This window comes from Primulina tabacum, chromosome 14 (assembly GCF_025594145.1).
Source record: "Primulina tabacum isolate GXHZ01 chromosome 14, ASM2559414v2, whole genome shotgun sequence".
NCBI lineage: Eukaryota > Viridiplantae > Streptophyta > Magnoliopsida > Lamiales > Gesneriaceae > Primulina > Primulina tabacum.
The window spans coordinates 31,055,648-31,076,233 of NC_134563.1; the positions used below are offsets into that span (position 1 = coordinate 31,055,648).

General features: G+C 34.6%; 3 protein-coding genes across 3 annotated transcripts; 1 reads left to right on the forward strand and 2 right to left on the reverse strand.

Annotated features, from left to right (window-relative positions):
- Nucleotides 1-4,738: 4,738 nt before the first annotated feature.
- Nucleotides 4,739-10,624, reverse strand: LOC142523675 (coatomer subunit beta-1-like). The gene is made up of 6 exons (XM_075627397.1): nucleotides 10,464-10,624; nucleotides 8,036-10,095; nucleotides 7,110-7,619; nucleotides 6,117-6,202; nucleotides 5,617-5,822; nucleotides 4,739-4,988 (listed from the first exon to the last, which is right to left on the reverse strand). Exons 2-5 carry the CDS (start codon nucleotides 10,082-10,084, stop codon nucleotides 5,618-5,620), a joined length of 2,850 nt encoding a protein of 949 aa, XP_075483512.1. The 5' UTR covers nucleotides 10,085-10,095; nucleotides 10,464-10,624; the 3' UTR covers nucleotides 4,739-4,988; nucleotide 5,617.
- A 1,103-nt stretch (nucleotides 10,625-11,727) lies between these two features.
- LOC142524872 (uncharacterized) lies at nucleotides 11,728-12,195 on the reverse strand. The gene has a single exon (XM_075629013.1). It carries the CDS (start codon nucleotides 12,159-12,161, stop codon nucleotides 11,856-11,858), a length of 306 nt encoding a protein of 101 aa, XP_075485128.1. The 5' UTR covers nucleotides 12,162-12,195; the 3' UTR covers nucleotides 11,728-11,855.
- A 1,478-nt stretch (nucleotides 12,196-13,673) lies between these two features.
- Nucleotides 13,674-17,472, forward strand: LOC142525245 (uncharacterized). The gene is made up of 5 exons (XM_075629468.1): nucleotides 13,674-14,063; nucleotides 14,165-14,242; nucleotides 15,085-15,166; nucleotides 16,477-16,619; nucleotides 16,885-17,472. Exons 1-5 carry the CDS (start codon nucleotides 13,722-13,724, stop codon nucleotides 17,086-17,088), a joined length of 849 nt encoding a protein of 282 aa, XP_075485583.1. The 5' UTR covers nucleotides 13,674-13,721; the 3' UTR covers nucleotides 17,089-17,472.
- The last annotated feature ends 3,114 nt before the right edge of the window (nucleotides 17,473-20,586 follow it).

The following is a 20,586-nucleotide window of genomic DNA, read 5'->3' on the forward strand; positions in this document are numbered from 1 at the left end:
CTAGATCTAGAACCCTTACCATAAAATTTCCACTCCTCAGCCATCTCAGGTCTGAATCTCACTATCTTGTGGAAACAATCAACTGTAGCTCTGTACTTAGTCAACATATCAATCCCGATAATACAATCAAAATCAGACAATCCAAGTACAATGCAGTCTAACTCAAGCTCATCCCCGTCATACCGTAATATACACGATCTAACAGAAGTCACTGATATCAGTCCTGTCCCCAAAGGAGAAGAGACAGATACTACAGTAGATAGGGACTCAACAGGTAATGCATGCATCAATGCAAATCTCTCAGAAATAAATGTATGCGATGCACCAGTATCAATCAATACGTAAGCAGGATAACCAGAAATAAAACAGTTACCTGCAACAACGTCATCAGGTGCATCCTGTGCCTGCTCCTCAATCAAAGCAAAAACTCTGGCCTGCTGTCTCGGAGGCTGGCTCACTGTCTGGCTACCTCCTAGCCTCTGCTGTGACTGGGTCGACGGTGCTGGCTGAAAAGAATGGACAGCAGATGGTCGTCTCCCTGTCTGAGCCACTGATCCAGATGACTCTGCTGCCTGGGATCCCTGGGCACCTTTCTGGGAACATACTCGGGCAAAATATCCCTGCTGTCGGCATATACGACAAGAGCCAAACACTCCTCGGCACTGCTCTGTGGAATGCTTCCCTCCACAAGTGCTGCAATATGGTCCTATATAACTCTGGCTCTGACCAGTCTGTCTCGAGCCACTGGAACTGGAAGAACTGCTGCCAGACTTCTTGAACTGTATTCCTCTGGCTTTCAGATAGTCCTTCTTTCCACCACTGCTGCTTCCGCAAAGTTGTTGGTCTCCCAGTGTTCACCAATGTAAATATCTCTGGATTCAAGCCATTGATGAACTGATCAGCCACCGCTTCTTCATTCTCGGCCACATGTGGAGCAAATCTCAGTACTGTAGAGAATTTAGACACATATTCCTCAATGTTCAACTGCCCTTGTCTCAGATTCGCAAACTCAGCACCTTTATCCTTTCTGTATGATACTGGGAAAAATCTCTGATAGAATTCAGTTTTGAAGACATTCCAGGTAATAGACGTACCTCGATGCTCCAAGGCCCTCTTGGTCGTAATCCACCAGTTCTTGGCAACATCATGCAACTGGTGTCCAATCAATTTCACTCTCCTCTCATCAGTGTAGTCCAGGGACTCAAACAACATCTCGATGTCGTCTAACCAACTCTCACAATCCACTGAAGTCTCAGTGCCCCTCAGAGTCGGCGGATGAAATGACTGAAATCTCTTTAATAGTGTTTCCATCGGAGTGGCTGTGACATCCATAGGAGGATTCGAAGTACTACCCTGTTCTGGTATTCTTCTCGGAGGCATATCTGATAATCAAAAGGATTAGTAACCCCAAACAATAATTCTATTTCAGTCCTCCTCCGATCATCTTACTGCTGATCAAGAATCGGTTCTGATTCATTCTCAATAACACATGTTTCCAATTCAAGTCAGATAAACATGCATTATAAGGCAGTAGAACATGCTAGCAATCAAAAGCAAGGAAGAAGAACTCAATCTACCCCGCTCACTAGCTTCTATCTCAATCTAAAGGATCTATCGCTCTGATACCACCTGTTGTGGGGACCCGGACGCTAATCAATTCTAATCATCATTAGGATCAATTTACCAATCAAGTAATTAGGGTCGTAAAATTTTTTCTTAAAATGCGGAACGTAGTGAAATCAAACTCATATACATATCAGTATAAAATAAAATACAAGTCCTGTACTGCATACATTCAAACTAAACTAAGGTTTAACAACTAATGTCAAGTGTTCAAACCCTATTATACATCATAATCCAAGTCCGTAGTCTCCACTCTAATCACGATCTCTACTCATCTCCTCGACCCTGATCCTGTCCCACCTGTTGTCATGTACACATACAAACAAGACAACATCCGGATAACTCCGGTGAGAATAAAATCCCAGTATAAATCAACGAACATGCAATCATATAATCAATACAGAAGGCATGAAATAGATATCAGAATTACGTATCAAATCTGAAATATAATCCATATAAACTGGTAATCAAAATCGTGACTCCACTGTTCAGACTAGACTCAATCCTAGTCTAGGGATCACGATTTCCAGATGTTGGCATTCCTATATCGATTATCAGTAATAGAAGAAACTTCAATTCTATCCCATCGATATAACCAAACATCCAGTGTCTTGATCTATCCGTCATAGACCTTGGCATTTACACCAATACACTGTCCTGTAACAGAGTGCAATGTGCCAATGACGATTCCATCACTATTCGGCACTTCTGTCACAAGATTACTCGTCTAATACTCGTCTAATACCCGCTTCCTATAAATCAATAGAAACAAGCATAATAATTCAAATCGAAGCATATAGTAATAATCAATATGTGATTTAGGGAAACCCAAGTATATCCTACTCGAGTCAATCTCCCAATACCACATTGACTTATACCTTTCGTTTGTAGTCTCGGTCTAAAGCAATCGAAGTTCTGAACTCAAGACTGTCTCTGTAAATCTGAAACGATATATCAAGAATCATAATATCAATATTTCATTCTCAATTCAACTCTGAATCTGATTAATCTGAATTAATTCAAATCAGCGGCATAACGGCACAATCTCAGTATTCCCGTCAATACCATATCACCAGATATTAATTACAAATCATAACACATATTCGATACAATTTGTAATCAGTCTATAATCCAAATCTATTCAATTCCCAATCAATATAATCAGAAAATCATAACAATTCCAGAATCGATCCGTTTTCTGATCTGACTTCGATTCTACGATGTCTAACATGTCAAGAACATCATATATGAATTATATCAAATTCCTACAACATCATCTTTTCAAATGATACCAGAAATCAATAAAACTTACGTCCAGTTGAAGCTCGTGTAAAGAGGAGCTCGGTACCATGTTCGGATTTAATTTCTGATATTCGGATCTTGCACAATCGAGTTTCTAGGCTTCGACAAGAAATTGAGAACTTTTCTATGGAAATCTCGATTTTTGCTTCTAGAATGAGAGAAATTTGTAAAGTATATATATATATATCATTGCATGGTGTGACAAGTGTCCACCCAAGTGCTAATTGCACTTTAGCCCCTCAACTTTTCACTATTTACAAATCGGCCCCCGCTCCATCTTTTAATTCAATTTCAATCCTAATTAATTACAAAAATCGTGGAATCTAATTCATCATTCCAAAATTCGTAAATTAAATAATCTCGGATTATATATATATATATGATTTTTTTGGTTATGATATTAATTTTAAATATTTTTGTCGAATGATATTATTTTGACAGAACTGAGAATATTATTAATACAGAGTTTAGGTTATTTTGTTGGATAATGATATGATAATTTATTTCTAATATTTTGTTATTTTTTCTATAATATTTAATTTATTGATTTTCATATATTTTTTATTGTTCTCAACAATTTAGTGAATATTTATAACTTACTCGAAATAATTTTAAACTGAAAAAATAAAAGTATAAATAATAATAATTAGAATATGTATATTCAATCATCCAATAAATATGATAAAAAAAATAATAACAAAAAATATAAAATATTACTAAAAACCGTCGTCCATAATGTTAACTAGTAAAAGATGCACATACATTGTATGTGCTATTATTATTTTTAATTTGATTAAATAATACTAAATTATTAACACGAATTTATTTTCGATTTAGAAAAGTTGTTCGATTTAAAAGGGAAATTTTGTTTTGATTTTTTTATATTTAAAATATGGAGTGATTTGAAAAGGTTTTTAGTAGAGTAAGAAGAAGGGTAATTATGGAATTAAATATTTTGGTATCCTCAAAGGTAGTTATTCTAAGACCCTCACACTTAATATAATAGTATAGATATACCATTACGATCAGCTAAGTACACAAGTCGGAGAAAAGAAATCTAGGCTCCACAAGTTTGGGCCTGATTGAGGTAGACTACCAGCCCATTGTTAATTGAGGCCCATAAATTATTAGTTAAATTCCTTCATATTATGATTAATTGCATTATTTTTCATGACTTAACTTTTAATTGTATATCACATATTCAATATTTTTTTAAAAAAAATAAGATGCTAAAATATTTCTTGACCACATGCATACTAATAAAAAAAAAAATTATACGAGATCAAATTTAATAAAGTTCAACGTTTTGTCAATTTTCTAAATAATTTTGTTCAATAACTTTGAAATTAAATTAATATTTTAGTTTGATGGTCATGATTAAAAAAAAATTATAATGATGATTGCATTATACTAATATCAAAATAGCAAAAACTCGTGCGAGACGGTCTCACGGGTCGTATTTTGTGAGAAGGATCTCTTATTTAGATCATCCATGAAAAAGTATTACTTTTTATGTTAAGAGTATTACTTTTTATTGTGAATATCGGTAGGAGTTGATACGTCTGACAGATAAAGATTTATGAGACCTTCTCAACCCATTATATCAAAATTTGATTAGTAAGATTGATTTTGTTTATTAAAAAAAAAAAACTCAGTTGAAGAAGGAATTATATGTTTTAAAAAATAATCATTATTAATCGTCATGATCAATTTAATTAATGATAATTTGAACATTTCAAAAAAGACGATAATTTTTAATGGGCTCAAATCAATTAAATGAGTTTATTTTCTAAACTCGAATGTCAAAAACAAATTTAATCATAAGAAAATATGAAATGAAATGGGAAATGTAGTGGTTAAAATGAACAAATAATGCTGTTTTAATCGGACAAAAAGAGAACGAGCAAAAACAATGTAAATATCTCGGATCTTCGGAATTGACTAAAATTTCTATTGTCTACACTTCCAAGTAATCAAACTAAAAACATATTTAGGAAATAATAATGTATGCATCCTTTATCATTGCTCCCAGATGACAAGATCTTCTAGTGGACAACGGAAACCTGTAGAAGAACACAGGGAGACGAAGGGAAAATTATCGACAAGAGATGCCATCACGATATACCCTTAGCTCGGCTACGATCTTGAAGGTCAAGAAATATAATGGGCAAAAACGAGGATTAAATCTCAACCCGCAGTCGTAGTAAAACAGTAAAACGCGGGTCTTTCAGTTGAGTAACCAATTGTTTGAACTCAACCCATAGTCGAATTAAGTTGCTTGGGCTTGGAAAGATCAAATTTTTTTCTGCAAGTTCAAAATGGCTTAAATGTAGTTCCAAATTTTTCAAAAATTATTGTCGAACTATGCAATTTATGAAACAACCTAGGATATCATCATAATCAAATAGCATTAAAAAAAATAAGCACTGCTCATTTTCAAATTGCTCAATTAGCTCGATCTCGGAGAAAACAAAGCTCTCAGCGCTTACACAAGTGAAATAATGCGAACAAAAACTAGTTAACAAAGAAAATATTTTCAGGCGCAACAAAATATATATTTGAATAATTTAGACTTGTGATGAAAATTCACGATGCTATGCGCGCGTTTTTTCTTTTGTAGCTTTGCATTTTCAACCAACTAGCTCAATCAAATACAAACAGGTGATTACTGCGTGTTGAAATAACATTTACCTCAGCTGCTTCCTTTTTGCTTGAGAGTGATCTTGTCACCCAAGCTTAGAGCTATTCCTTGGGTTTTGCTCCTTATTCTAATATATCCGCTCAGCTTACCATCTCCTTGCTTTTCAATGCTCACATTCACCAGAGCATCCTCTCCAAAGACACTCTTCGCATACAAGTTAGCGGCCAGGAATCCACATCCACCTTCCAAAGCAGACCTATAAACATAAAATCCAACCAGATTACTTGTCAAAGCCACATAGATCCAACAAAGAATCGTTTAAAGAGAGAGAGGTACACATTAAAAATTTTAATTGTGAAAATGCAAGTCAGTATTATGATACCCTTCTTTCATTTCAAAAAGAAAGGAAAAGAATCCTTTCAAGTCAGGAATAGAAAAATCACAACCTACCATTCCATTCTCCCCACACAAAATAAACCCCTACCCACCCCCAAAAGAAAAAAAATACAAAAGCAGAATAAATCAAAACTGGAAAACATAAGTGACTTACGGAGCTGTCAGACATTTCATGTTGGTAGAGTTGATGATATGGTCTAGGAATTCTTTCTCATCTTCAATTGAAGTGTTGACAGCAACCTGTGATGGGTGTGTTACATACAGGTATAAAAGTTAACCAAGTGATAGCAAGAAGATAACTGGTGTAAAATTTAATAAATGAGGACGTGTAAGTGCAGGAGAACAATAATCTGAATTTGGCCAGACAGGATCAACTGAAATGGTAGGGAATAACCAGGATCCGAAATATGCCAGTAAAATTATATTCGAATAGACACTAAAGATCATGGAATGAACAGGTCAAATTGTCCTCAACTACATTTCATACCCAATATCACCTTGAAAAAGTTAAAAGATTGCTTGTGCAAACACCAGGTGAAACAAATTATTAGCTTAAAATTTTCAAAAAATCAAGGAATCAACATATTTAATAAAGTAATTAAAAAGAGGATCGCATACTTCTATTAATAAAAAAATTACTGGTTAGATTGATTTAACACAGGAAATAGCAAGGCCAGAAACTAGGGTATGAAAAGTGACTGCCTAGCTTGCTACCAACTACCAATATGACAAAACATACTACTTGGGCCATAGTCCTGTTTCATCAGATAATTGTTTTCTGATTACCTTACCTAGCAATTTCTAACGAGCATCACACGCCATTTTTTATAACCTAAAATTACAAGACACTGCCTGCGAGATTCTCCAAACATGTCGTGAAAGCATTTTTAGCTTATTTTAAAAGGTTTCTTATTTTTAGCTTATTTTAAAAAGGTTTCTTATATGGTGCAAGTAACAACTATCCAAACATGTAGCATCAACAAGAATTATTAAAGAGCTTGGACAACTGCAAGATTGAGCTTTGTGCCCCTGCGATCATCATAGGTTGCTTAAACTTACCTGAAAGTTAAAATTAAGGCAAATTCCATTCATATGGAAATTAAGGATCTGGATTAATTAATGACGATAAAGCTGATTTGCATTCTACCTTGTTTTCCCACTCAAATTCTGCCCACATGGTTCGAAAAGCAGCTTCACTGCAAACTGCTGGAGATATGTAGTCCATAATGTCAATGTGGATGTCATTGAGGACAATTACGTTTCGCTCAAGCACATTTGAAGTCTCGTAAACTATGTTCCCAAAAATTACTCCAGTCTCAGTAGAAGAAACCTTAATGTTAGCTTTTATTTGTTTACTAGATTCAGGAGCAAGTGTATAATTCTGAGGACGTTCAACCAGTTTAAGATCACCCATTGTTGCTAGCTCCAAACAAAGGTTCTGGAGGGTTTCCTTAGTTCTATTGATAATTGTAACATCCAAGACGATGTCATATTGATGAACAGTCACATATGCTTCAGCATATACAGGGTCACTAAATCCAGTAAGTTGAAGAATGCGATTCAGCTTGTTGGCATCATTTCCATCCTTCACGAATTCGCCAGTAGCACGTTTAAGGTCATCTTGGACCTCATCTTCCAGCTCCAGTAGGCTCATGCCCTGCCATACATATTAAAAGAATGTACTAGATAAAACACCAGCCAAGAGAAGAGACAGAATGCAACACCTTTTTTGCTATACAATGCCATTACATTGAAGAAAAGATACTCCACAAAAGGATTTGTAAATAAACATTCAAATTATAAAGCTCGCAGGATTCAATGCCGTTCATCATGGACGATGTCAATGTTAAAAAATCCAAAGCTTCATAACTTCTTCCAATAAATTAAGAGTTCGATGTGGAAACAGCCAATTGGCCTGTTCTGACAGGATTCTTACAAACAAAACTAATCAAGTAAAACTCATTCTCAAAGAGATCAAACAACAAAATAAACTATTAACAAACATAAGGAAATACAGTACCCAATGCTCAAAGTAAGAATCAATAAAACGTGACGTCGTTATTTATATGTTACCTTACGGCTTTTCAAGTAGTAGAAGTCAATAAGATCATCCGGTTGTGAACTAGAAATTTGAGCCTTTGCTTTAATTTCCTCAGTCTCACGCAGTTGTTTGTCAGAGAGCATTTTTACGAAGCTCTCACGGCATGATTTCAACCAAATCTCCCTCATCTCGTCACCAGTATCACAAAGCAATTTTATACAAACACAGATTCTGTCATATGAATCATTATCCATTGGGTGAGGAAGAACTGAATATTGCCCGAGCTGAAGTATCGAGACCATTATTAATAAGGCAGTACTTGATGTTTTATTTACTTCGCTTTTTGATGATTGAACCTCTTCTAACCTCAAAACGAGCTTTGTTAATGTGCAACAAACAACTGCCCCAAGGAAAAAGTCACCTGTTAGAAGAAGGGATCTAAGGTTTTCAGCAGATGGCGACCCCTGCACCACAGTGGGTGGAGAGAACACAGTCTCAGAGGCGGCACTTTGAGTGGCATAAGTTCCATCAGCAAGAATAGCTGGCCTTTTGGATGAGGCAATAATCGAGTTAACCTGTGGAGACTTCTTGGAAGAACCATCTGCAGCTTCACTTTCTTCAGGAACCGAGAAAAAAGGTAGGTCTCCAAGGCATTGTTTTATTGATGTAATGCCACTTTCAACTTCAGATAGAGACAGACAATACTCTCCAATGATCCAAAGGGCACAAGAGAAGACTCTTGCAGCTCGTATCTGATAAAATGTGTCGAGCAATCTCGTCACAATTGATACCCTTAACCTTGAATTGGTCTCAATTATTTCCCTCACAAACACAATAACATCCATGGCAGAGGCAACATTGCTATCTCCCAAGAAATCCATCAACAGGTGAACAACTGTGCTTGCCACTTCTGGGAACTTTATTGCACAAGAATGTATAGCTTGAATGAGCATTTGGCGGTACTCAACACCCTTTTCAAGTTCCCCTCCCTGAGTCTTCATGACTTCCTTTTTCAAAGTAAGGACAACCTCGTTCACATTTCTGGGTGTAATCAACTCAAGGACAATATCAAGCGTCTTTCTTTGAATATCAAGGTTTGGACTTGATAGTGCCCTGAGGATATCCATTATCATTTCAACCATAATGTCCATGTGGGAGGACTTCAACTCGTTCAATCGATCGAGCACAATCAGCTTTACATTGTTGTCACTCTGAGACATAAGAAGCTGACAGTATGTATTAGCTGCAGCCCTAATGGCTGATGGAGCTGATGATAAAGATACAAGAGTGCCAGCACATTCATACATAACCGCAGCTGAAGGCGCATTCAACAGCGATATTATGATTTTTATATACTTCCCTTTCTCTGCCTTATTTGTTCTGCAAACTTTCTTAATCAACTCCAAGACAACCATCTGAAGCAGCTCCCCCCACTCGGATACTCTATCAGCATTTGTCAAAAGATATTTAATTGCTTGATCTTGTGCACAATTGTAAAGCATTAAGAATGCATTCCGCTTAGCTGAAGGATCTTGATCTGATGATAGAACCTTCTCTATCATCTCAGGTGCATCAACCAAAAGATGCTCACATTGAGGAAGTTTGTAAATTGACATGATTGCAAGGATTGCATTCCGCCTGACATAAGGGTGTCGATGCTCCAAATTGGAAAGAATGGAGGGAATCAAAGGCTCAAAAATCTCAACCTCGTTCAACCTACAGAGGAACCTCAATGTCACACCACGAATGTACTCATTCGGGTGCTGAAGATTATTCCTCAAATTCTGACAAATCAATATCATCTCCGGTAAAACTTGGCCCTTCGCATCAGTTTTCTCAATAATTTCCAAATAAAATAGTAAGAGTTTCTGGACAGTGTGGTCATCAGAAGGCAGAACATATCGAACAATTGTGATAAACAGCTGTGGCAGGGATTCACCATTAAGTAACAACATTATAGCTTTTTTCATTGCATCAATTTTCGCAGACACATCACTATTTTCCAGAGCTTCCTTTATCTCATTGGCAAGGGCAGATGCCCCCTTCTCAAAGTGGGCTAGCAAGGAGCACGATTTTTCCATTTCTTCGTGCCCTATTTCACCAGAAAATAAGTTCACAAATCACGATCACGTTGCACAAAATTCAACACTTGAAAATCAAAAATAAAAAAAAATCAAAATATAATCACGAACCAATGCACCATGTAACAAATGTTTCCAACAGTCAATCATCACAGACAAAAGTAAATCAATATAAAAACAAATTAAATCACAACGCACAGTTAGATCCAGGAAAAAATATGCAGATTTCGCAGATAAAATCGTAAAATCCCTACGAGTTATCGTTACCACTACTTTCTATATATATTTCCAGTGATCATAAAAAAAAAAATCGAAGGAAATTAGTACAGCAAAAATAAAATTCCGATCCGGACGCAATTCCTAGAATAATTAATGTCACCTGAAAGAAGAGAATAATTGGATCGAACACCTCCGGGAAGTAATCGAAGGGAGAGATTCTGACGGTGATACCAGATCTGTGTAAGTGTAGTTGTCTTTGTTAGTGATGATGTAGCGTAATTGCAAACGAGTGAGCAAGAACCGGAGTCGGTAAAAATTGTAATTTTAGTTAGATAATTTGGTCATTAAATATGTCCAAATATGATTTTTATTCAATGATTTAGAATTTTTTTTGTTTTTATTGTTTTTTCTCTAACCACTAAATCCAGTAGATTTCACTTTGAGATTTTTCAATGTACTTATTTAACAAAAATAAATATTATATCGAACACATTAAATATACATGAACAAAGATAATAAAAAATAAAAAAAATCAAAAACTTTTTTTCATTTTGTAATATTACACATCGTTTTATTATAATTTTTTATAAAATAAATTTTAATTTAAGTAATATGAATTTAATTCTCATCTCACAAGTGTCATGTAAAATTAAATCAGTGTTCAGTAAATTACATTCGGAAAAAAAATACAAAAATATTTCAAGTTATTATATGAAAATCAAACTTTGACAAATAATATAAAATTAAAATTACAATTTAATTCGTGTAAAACAATTATAACATTCACAAATATTTTTTAAAAAATTATTTTAATTTTATATATTTATTTCTATTCGTGACTTTTATTTTAATTATATCGCCATTATTAGTTTTAAGATTCACACGATGAATATATTAAAACTTAATAAAATATAATTTTTTAACAAAAAATTCTTAAAACAATATAAGGCGACCCTGGCCCATTGAGAAGTTAAATGAAAACCTGCCCCTTCTTTTGAGCGAGTTAAAATTTCTTAAAAATATAAGAGAGTCGGGTCGCAAACCCGATCCAACAAAAAGTAAAATAAAAGGGTCGGGTCTCAAAATACCATCCTTTCTTATAATTTTTTATTAAAAAAAAAATCCTTAAATTTAATTTACCTCATTTTGCTTGTATATGAATTGTACATTAATTATTATACGAATATATATGAAACAGATCAACCATACTTATATTCACAATAAAAAATAATACTCTTTAATATAAAAATTAATAATTTGTAATGAATGATCTAAATAAAAAATTCGTATCATAAAATACGTGAAACCATCTCACATAAGTTAGACTCGTGTTATTACACAGTAGCAAGAGAGTTGTACACAATATTTTTTATTACATCAAATTTATAAATATTATTCCTAAAATTTTAATATTATCAACCATATTGACACAAAGAGCTTTGTATAATTTGAAAAGTAATTGCCATTATACATCCTCATCCATACATAATAAAACTTGAACAATACAGAAATTACATTAATCTTCACGACCATATATATATCTGCAGTCATCTCACTTGCGAGGCCGAGTCTGCTCCGGCTCCGCGACCCCTGCCGACACCTTGGCCACGTCCCGGGCACTGGCTTCCGGCTTCTTGTGCAAATATATTGTGAAGTACCAGATAGTACCGACAACAGCAACGCCACCGGCAGCCATGGCATAAGGGCTGTAGGGCAGGCCGCGCCGCTGGTGAAGGACGCCACCCGGGTTGTGTCCCGGCGGCCGTTTGGAGGCTTCGACCCCGGTTTTCTTCATCTCCTCCGTGCTCATCTTGTGCGTGTCCGCGTTCTTTCTCCAATCTTGGTCGTTTTCTGCCATTCTTTAATAATATGGATTGATTCTTTGCAATGTGTGCGAATGGGGAAAGTGCCACGTTTGGGTATTTTTAAATTGCATGGGAGTTACACTTGTCATTTGATATGACCGATTTCGGGACATGTGTCAAGTTTGGGCATGTAAGTATCAAATCGAATTTTTTTTTTTTTTTTGTTGAGGATGAAGAAAAATCATTTATTAATTATTTAAGAATATTTTGTTTATTCGTTAAAAAATTGTTAACTGATGGAAGAAGATGACGTTTCTTAACAAAATATTATGAAATAATTTATTTTAAAATTTTAAGATATTAAATTTGTTTATTTTTCAAAGTTTAAAAATCAAATAAGTTTTAATATTATTAAAACAATATTTTTAACGAAATTTAAAAATCAAATAATTATATATATAAACATAAATTAAATAAAAAAAATTTGAATCAGTCCAATACGCAACCTATCAATTCACCGATTTAAGGTATAAATTTGTGTGAGACAAAACTTTTACTTTGAGTCATCTATGAAATATTATTATTTTTTATGCTAAGAATATTACTTTTTATTGTGAATATCGGTAAGATTGATCCATCTAGATAAATATTCGTGAGCTCGTTTCACAAAAGATCTACTCTCGATTTAATATGGGTCCGACTAGTTTTGATTGATAAATGGTTTTTGGTGATGTTTAGATGTAACTCGTGACCGATTTCCGTCGAACGGAGCAATCTTGTTCTAGAAACACCGGACGAAGGAGACCTTTTATGATATTATTATTTATTTTTTTAATACTAGAGGCTCGTTGGCAAGTGCAAGTAGTGATTTCATGCTCTTTTTTTATATGGACAGCACATCGGTTCTGTATAGATATCCTACACTGACCGGATTATTTCTAATTAAAGAATCTATTTTTATTTGTTTCTTGAAAAATTAGGAGATTATCTAAAAGAATATGAGCTTCTGATGGTAAAGTATTCGGTGCGTTTGATACGTTTCAATAAGAAATATTCGAGTAACAATTTTTATTTTTATGTATATAAACTATGGAGTAGGTCTCTTATGAGACGGTCTCACGAATCTTTATCTGTGAGACGGATCAACCATATCGATATTCACAATAAAAAGTAATATTCTTAATATAAAAATTAATATTTTTTCATGGATGACCCAAATAAAATAAGATCCTTGAGATCCAAAACACAAGTTTTTATCTAAACTATGAGACATTTTTGAAGCGTTGACCATTTGTTTTTCCTTGAATTTTACTATTTGAAGCAGATGAAGATTGAACTTTGCAATTTGATCAATTTATGTTTTCACTTAATTGTATTAAGCCATTTAGTATTTGACTTATTTTTACATAAAATTTTGTGAAATCTAATCATGGTCAATTTTGTTAGATGAATTTTTTTATTTAAATCATCTATTAAAAATTATTATTTTTATTATAAATATAAATAATTTTTGTCGTTTTTAACTGATGGAAGGAACCAACTACTTCCGTATCAAACAAGGATGTGAAGTTGGATCTATCCTTCAAAGAAAATGCTTAAATTATACCATATGAATGTGTATTGTAATTACAAAATTTTTCCAGTGGTCACCATCAGCTTTCAGCTCTCTCCTCTCCCGACCGACCAACAGAGATTCGACTATGAATTTAACAAAATCCATAGCCCCAGTTCCTCTGTTATCTACCAAGTCGACAAAATTTGCTCCTAACACCAGATGGGCACTTTGTTTTCGCTCTTCTGATTCAAGATTTTCTTTGTTGCCCGCAAATTCTTCGCTGAATTACTCCCCATTGATTCGTTCCTCGATAACTGCTGTGGTATCAGATGTTGGTTCGAGTGTATGCGGTGATTCGCAGAAAGAGAGATTGGACGGTGTTGAAGTTCAAATTGAAAAGGTTGTTTTGATTTAGTTTTTGTGATTGCTGATATTCGAAAGGTTATAAATGAGCTGATTGTTTATTGTTTTTTTTTTTTTTTTGTTACTTTGACGAGGCAGGTTATCTACGGGTGCCGGTTCTTGGCCATTCTTGCAGTTTGGGGATCATTGATTGGGTCTTTTCTTTGTTTTATTAAGGTATTGCCACATCTAATCTTGTTAGTTTTTCCACGTCAGTAATATAAAATTTCTGAGAGTAGTATATATAGTCTTGGACTATCCTCTACTCTTGAGCTAGCTTTTGGTTTGAGATAGGTCCAAGTTCCAATCTTAACATGATATCCTTCATATGTTCATTCCTGGGCGTGAGGGTGTGTTAGTTGTCCCATATCGGTTATATAAAATTCCTGAGAGTTGTGTATATGGTCTTGGACAGTCCTCCCGAACTAGTTTTTGGGTTGAGTTAGGTTCAAGTTCTAATCTTAACAAATCTGTATGAGTAGATAGACGGTCGCCATACATTTATTTTTTTATGTTTATGTTTATGTTAATGCTTAGCTATAGAAAGAGAGCAAGAGACTGGGATATAATTAGGATCAAGTGATTGTTTATGAATCAATCCAGCTATTTTTGTCAACAAGAATAAGAAGGGGTTTAGCTGGATAGACAGCAGGAATGGATATATATAGTTACAACATCTTGTTAACTCATCCTCAATAACAAGAAGTTAATAGAGATCTTGTGTATGAACTGGAAATGCAAATTTTGCCTTTTGGTTTTAAATTTTGTAATTTGACCTTTGAATTAGTTAGAAACACCTGTACCTTCATAACTGGGAACAGATGACTGAATTTCGATGATTGTATAGGCAAGAGTATATCTGAGATTCATCGATCATTATTCATGATCAACACGAAGTTCATCAGGAAATCCAAATTTTTTATATCTGCTTCAAAAGTGCTGATTTTTTTTTTATTTTTTTTAAATTAATGGCAATCGATGTTTTTTTTATTGAAGATATGTTTTTTTTCAATACTCAGGGTTGTACTTATGTTGTCTCTTCATTCCAAGATTATTTTATAGACCGAGGAAGAGTGATTATCTCACTTGTTGAGGCTATTGGTAAGTATAAATATTTAAGAAAATTATGGGTTGCAGCTTCTTCTCTTTACCCAAGTTTCTTTCATATTTCACCATAAGTATCGCCAACTGATTTGATCTTTTTTTATTTGGCTTGTAATTTTTTCAATTTCCAATTTTTTATTTGGAAATTTATATCCAGTTTCAGACTAATCGGTCTAAAAGCTGAAAATTGTCGACATCTAATCTACCCAAGGAGCTATCTAAACGACTAAAGCCAAACTTCACGATGTTGTTTGACAAAGGAATGATAGGTATCCATACACCAGCTTGATGGGGAAAATAGTAATTTAGATAAATGACTAAAATTGGATATCATCTATATCTATGTGAAGAAAATTAATTTTTTCCCTAATATTGACCCCAATTTATTGTTTTATAGCTATGAATATACGACTTTGGTTCACAAAAAGCATCCATTTCCTCTTGGGTTCCTGTTGATATCATTTAGTTAAGAATCACATATAGAGCAGAGCTGGTAGCAGGAAACTAGGGGTAATCAACTCCTTGATTTTTTTTTAAAAAAATGATATTTAACTTTTATGTGAATTTTTTTTTAAATGTTAGTTTTGTATCCAGAAATGCACAGAGTCACTTCCTGGTCACAAGTCTTGTCCACCAATACAGTACGCGCGGTAGCAGGGAATCTAGGGGGCAATTAAAGAAACAAAAAAATTCATTTTCATATACAATTTTATTTGAATTTTCTAAATGTTATTTTTTTTTTCCAAAATTCACGAGATAGTTCCTTGTAAAAAATTCCTAGTCCGCCAATTATCACATTCGAGACCAGTGGACAGTTACTTCCAGTCGTCATCAGTACAATTTAAAGCAAATTTGATGTTGTCGATTTGGTAAACACCATGAATGGTATTGAGAAGATACAAAGATTAGATTTAATAGAAAATAGGGGCTAAAATTAATTTCAAAAGAAAATTAAGCATGTTACATGTTTGAGTAGTTTAGGATAACTGATAAATATTAAGCATTTGTTTAATACAACAAATGGTGAAAGAGAGATCTATACAGTTGTCCATAACTTGTTTGCAACCAATATCCCTTTATATTTTGGTCTAATGCTTCTTAACGCACAGCCTACTTTGTGTTTTGAATGCCATATGAATGAATACCTTCCATCTATCCCCTTGTCCTGTGAAAAAGAAAAGCAGCTGTAAAATTTGTAGACTTTGGTTAAACACACACACACAATGAAGACAACTTTTCTCGTGTGCATTTTTTGTTTCCACTTGCATTGTATATAAGTTTTGAGCTAAAATATTTCAACTGGCTAGATGTCTACCTCTTGGGAACCGTGATGTTGGTATTTGGCATGGGCCTTTACGAGCTCTTCATTAGCAATCTTGATAAAGCCAAGTACTTGTCAGATGAAAGATCCACTTACAGATCAAATTTGTTTGGTTTGTTCACTCTCAAGGTTTGTCAGTTTTTGTATAATTTTTAATTGTTCTTACTGGTGTTATTTTGTTCCACACGTACAAACTAAAAAAGATCAACTCAAGCTTAAGAACGGCATTGTAGCAAATTGAGTTATTTTGTTCAAAGGGCCATAATACATGGGTTTTTGTTATAAAGTGTGCTCATTGGTCTCAGTGTTGATGCATAATCGTAAATGCACTTGAAATTCCATTTTTTCATCCTTTTTTCTGATCTTGTGTATTTTCTTGGTGTAAAATAATCAGGAACGACCACGATGGTTGGAGATAAAAACCGTCAATGGATTGAAAACTAAAGTTGGCCATGTTATTGTAATGCTTCTTCTTATTGGGTTGTTTGAAAAGAGCAAGAGAGCAGTCATTCTCTCACCTGTGGATTTACTTTGCTTCTCTGCATCAGTGTTTCTCTGCTCCAGCTGCCTCTATTTGCTCTCAAAGCTGAATGATTGAAGATGAAATCTAAAGTTCAAGAAGTTCTTCTGGAGAAACGTAGTACTCAGATTGAAGTGGATGAAAGCTTATACCTAGTTTCTTCTTCTTCGATCTTGAGGTATTTGAACAGTTTGGTACGAAGCTAAAAAATCAATTGTTCTTAGCTCTTGCTCATTATGTTTGAGCTTGACATCAAGATCTATCAAGCAAAGCCCGTGTTATTATCGGAGCTCAGAAGATCGCGTAGTTTTTATATAACATGTAATATATCCATGAAAGGGTCCATTTGTGTGCACTCCTAGTTATACCTTAATGTGGTAACCTTTGTTTTCGTGTCATTTTATGAATTTATGTCCATTTTATGAATTTACTTTACCATGATATGCTTGCATTGTTAACTCTGAATATACTTTATCGTGATATGCTTGCATTGTTAACTCTTTGAAGATTTTGAACAGGGAAGAATAAATGCAGGTCCCTTTTATTTTCAAAATCTCATCTCAGGGTAGAAATAATATTCATCTTTTAAAGAGAAATTCGAGGAGATTTTAGTTTTTGCGATTCCCTAAACAAAAGAGTCAGCCGCGCCTGCCCTCCTGTTACGACAGTTAATCTATTAAAACAATTATTACCTATTGTTTCGATTGCTGCCGAGGATGAGATATTATTTATTAAACATATTTGTTTCATTCGATATTTGATTCTAAGGATTATAAATAGTTAGAGATGTAAATTATTATGTTATTCATGTATTGATTTATTATTTTTCGTCCAATATTTGATTCAAGTTTTATAAATAGTTAGAGTTGTAAATTATTATGCTATTCATGTATCGATTTATTATTTTTATATCATGTATCATTTATTATATCATCTCACGAATCAAACGTGACAAAATCTTTTATCAAACTAATGAAATTGATGATTTAACATCGTGATTATATACTTGTATGTTATCGGCTATGCTGGAACTCTAATGGTAGTAAAGATAAAAACATGCAGAAAACAGAATCGAGCATGAGGGAACACTTTTCTCTTATCCGGACAAGCAATTGGAACCGAACGTACTCGAAGAACATAGCAGATACAGTGGAATGAGTCAAATGAAACAAAAACGAACAACCAATTTTCAAGAAATGACATAAATTTAGAACTTATGCAACATAAATTAACAGGTAATAACATCAAATACCATTCCCCTAATGCGTTTACTGCCACAATTTTACTGTTTACGAGGGAAAATTAGTCCTACAAATGCTGCAATAAACTCCAAATGCTATATTATCGTTATGAATAATTCAACTACTTTAAAATAGGCTTCCCATATACTAACCATTTGATTCAAATGATGAGATTCGACATCATTTTATTAGTCTCACATGCGGTAATTTGAGATAATAAAACCCGAAAATAAAGAATAAACTGGACACCGAGATTTACGCGGAAAACCCTTAAAAATTATTAGGGTAAAAATCACGAGAAAGATGAAAAGATTTTCACTATAAAATTTTATGATGTACAACTCACTCACTGTGTTTCCAAAGAAAACACACTCTCTTAATATAGGAGAACAAAACACCTCACGAATATTATAGAACTAAGCACTCAAATGCTTATAAGATGAGAGAAAACTCGAAGAAGAGATGATTTCAGAATGAGGGGAGGTATCTCTATGACCCCATAAGTGTGAAACCGCGTGTAGGAAATTTCCTTCCATCTGCTGAGAATGCAAAATACGACCCGTTATTTAATTAATCAACACCAGACATGCATTAAATGATGTATATTGACTATTCTTTGCCGACATTTCTCCCACTTGGAGATTTAATTGAGAATCAAACACATCTCCACACATCATTTCAATATTATCATTACCTGCTGCTTACGTTTATGTTAGCCCACTTGAGGATCTACACCACTCAAACTTATCGGTGTTCACTGGCTTAGTCAGAAAATCAGCTATGTTATCTTTTGTATGAATCTTCTGCATATCTACATTTCCTTCTTCTACTACTTCCCGCACGAAGTGAAATTGGACTCCAATGTGTTTCGTCCTGGAATGAAAGGCTGGATTCCGTGCTATGTGCAAGGTACTCTGACTATCACAAAACAAAGAAACCTTATCTTATTTGTGTCCGATCTCCTCCAATAACATTTTAACCCATAATGCCTCCTTGCAAGCTTGAGTAACTATGATGTATTCTGTCCTCCGTTGTAAATAATGTCACAACTGTTTGCAGTATTGAAACCCAGCTTACGGCTCCCCTCGTAAGTTAAACACATAACCAGTAGTAGATTTCCTCTTATCAGGATCACCTGTATAATCTGAATCGACATAGCCCCTGAGTGTAAAATCTGATCCTCTATAACATAATGCAGCATTTGAGGTACCTTTAATGTATCTAAGGATCCTCTTGACAGTACTCCAATGCTCTCGTCTAGGATTCGCCATATCCCGACTAACTGCTCCCAATGTCTGGTCTTGTACAGATCATAGCGAACATCAAACTTTCCACTGCTGATGCATATGATACTCGAGACATCTCCTTCCTCTCTGCTTCATTGCTAGGACACATGTCGGAAGATAACTTGAAGTTATCAGAAAGAGGGGTCGATATTGGCTTGCTATCTTGCATGTTGAAGCATTGCAAGACTTTCTTCAAATAATTTTTCTGAGAAAGCCAAATCTTTCTGTTACTTGTGTCTCGGTGAACTTGCATCCCTAGAATCTTGTTTGCTGATCCCAAGTCCTTCATATAAAATTCTTTAGTCAACTGTGTCTTCAATCCTTGGACCTAATCTTTGTTGGGGCCTGCTACCAACATGTCATCCACATACAATAGCAAAATGATAGCATCCAAGGCTCATGATATAGAAATCAAATCTCTTGTACCAACATCTCGGCACCTGTTTGAGACCGTATAGAGATTTATTCAACTTGAAAACCAAGTTCTCTTTGCTTTTTTCTGCAAAATCTTCTGGCTGGAGCATATAGATTTCTTCTCCAAGATCTCCATGAAGAAATGTTATTTTCACATCTAGCTGTTCTAGATGTAGATCAAACACCACACACAATGCCAACACTATTCTGAGTGTTGTAAGTCGAACCACAGGAGAAAATATCTCATTGAAGTTAATGGCTTCTTTCTGAGCATAGCCTTTTAACCTAGCACGATACCACTCCACTTTGTTATTTCCATCACGTTTGATCTTATAGAACCATCTGTTTCCAATGGTTTTCCTCCCTCGTGGTAATGTAACAAGATCCCAAGTTTTATTCATGCCTAATGCCTCCAACCCTTCTTGCATTGCTATCATCTACAAGGATACATCCGAACTTTGAGTAGCCTCATGGAAACTCAATGGCTTACCAACCTCTGATAATAGACAATATGCAATATTGTTTTCAGTGACATAATCTGAAAGCCAACCTGGTGGTCTTTTGTCTCGAGTTGACTATCTCACATTGGAAACCTCAGACTCAACATGTTCTTGTTCTTCGTGCTCTGGTGCTGC

Excerpts from the sequence above, each read along its gene's own strand:
- LOC142523675 (XM_075627397.1), bottom strand. The coding sequence starts at position 10,084 with ATGGAAAAATCGTGCTCCTTGCTAGCCCACTTTGAGAAGGGGGCATCT. Across the intron at positions 7,620-8,035 it reads ACTACTTGAAAAGCCGTAAG|GGCATGAGCCTACTGGAGCT; the intron begins GTAACATATAAA and ends TATGTATGGCAG. Across the intron at positions 5,823-6,116 it reads ATGAAATGTCTGACAGCTCC|GTCTGCTTTGGAAGGTGGAT; the intron begins GTAAGTCACTTA and ends TTATGTTTATAG.
- LOC142525245 (XM_075629468.1), top strand. The coding sequence starts at position 13,722 with ATGTGTATTGTAATTACAAAATTTTTCCAGTGGTCACCATCAGCTTTC. Across the intron at positions 14,064-14,164 it reads TTGAAGTTCAAATTGAAAAG|GTTATCTACGGGTGCCGGTT; the intron begins GTTGTTTTGATT and ends TTGACGAGGCAG. Across the intron at positions 16,620-16,884 it reads TTGGTTTGTTCACTCTCAAG|GAACGACCACGATGGTTGGA; the intron begins GTTTGTCAGTTT and ends TAAAATAATCAG.
- LOC142524872 (XM_075629013.1), bottom strand. The coding sequence starts at position 12,161 with ATGGCAGAAAACGACCAAGATTGGAGAAAGAACGCGGACACGCACAAG.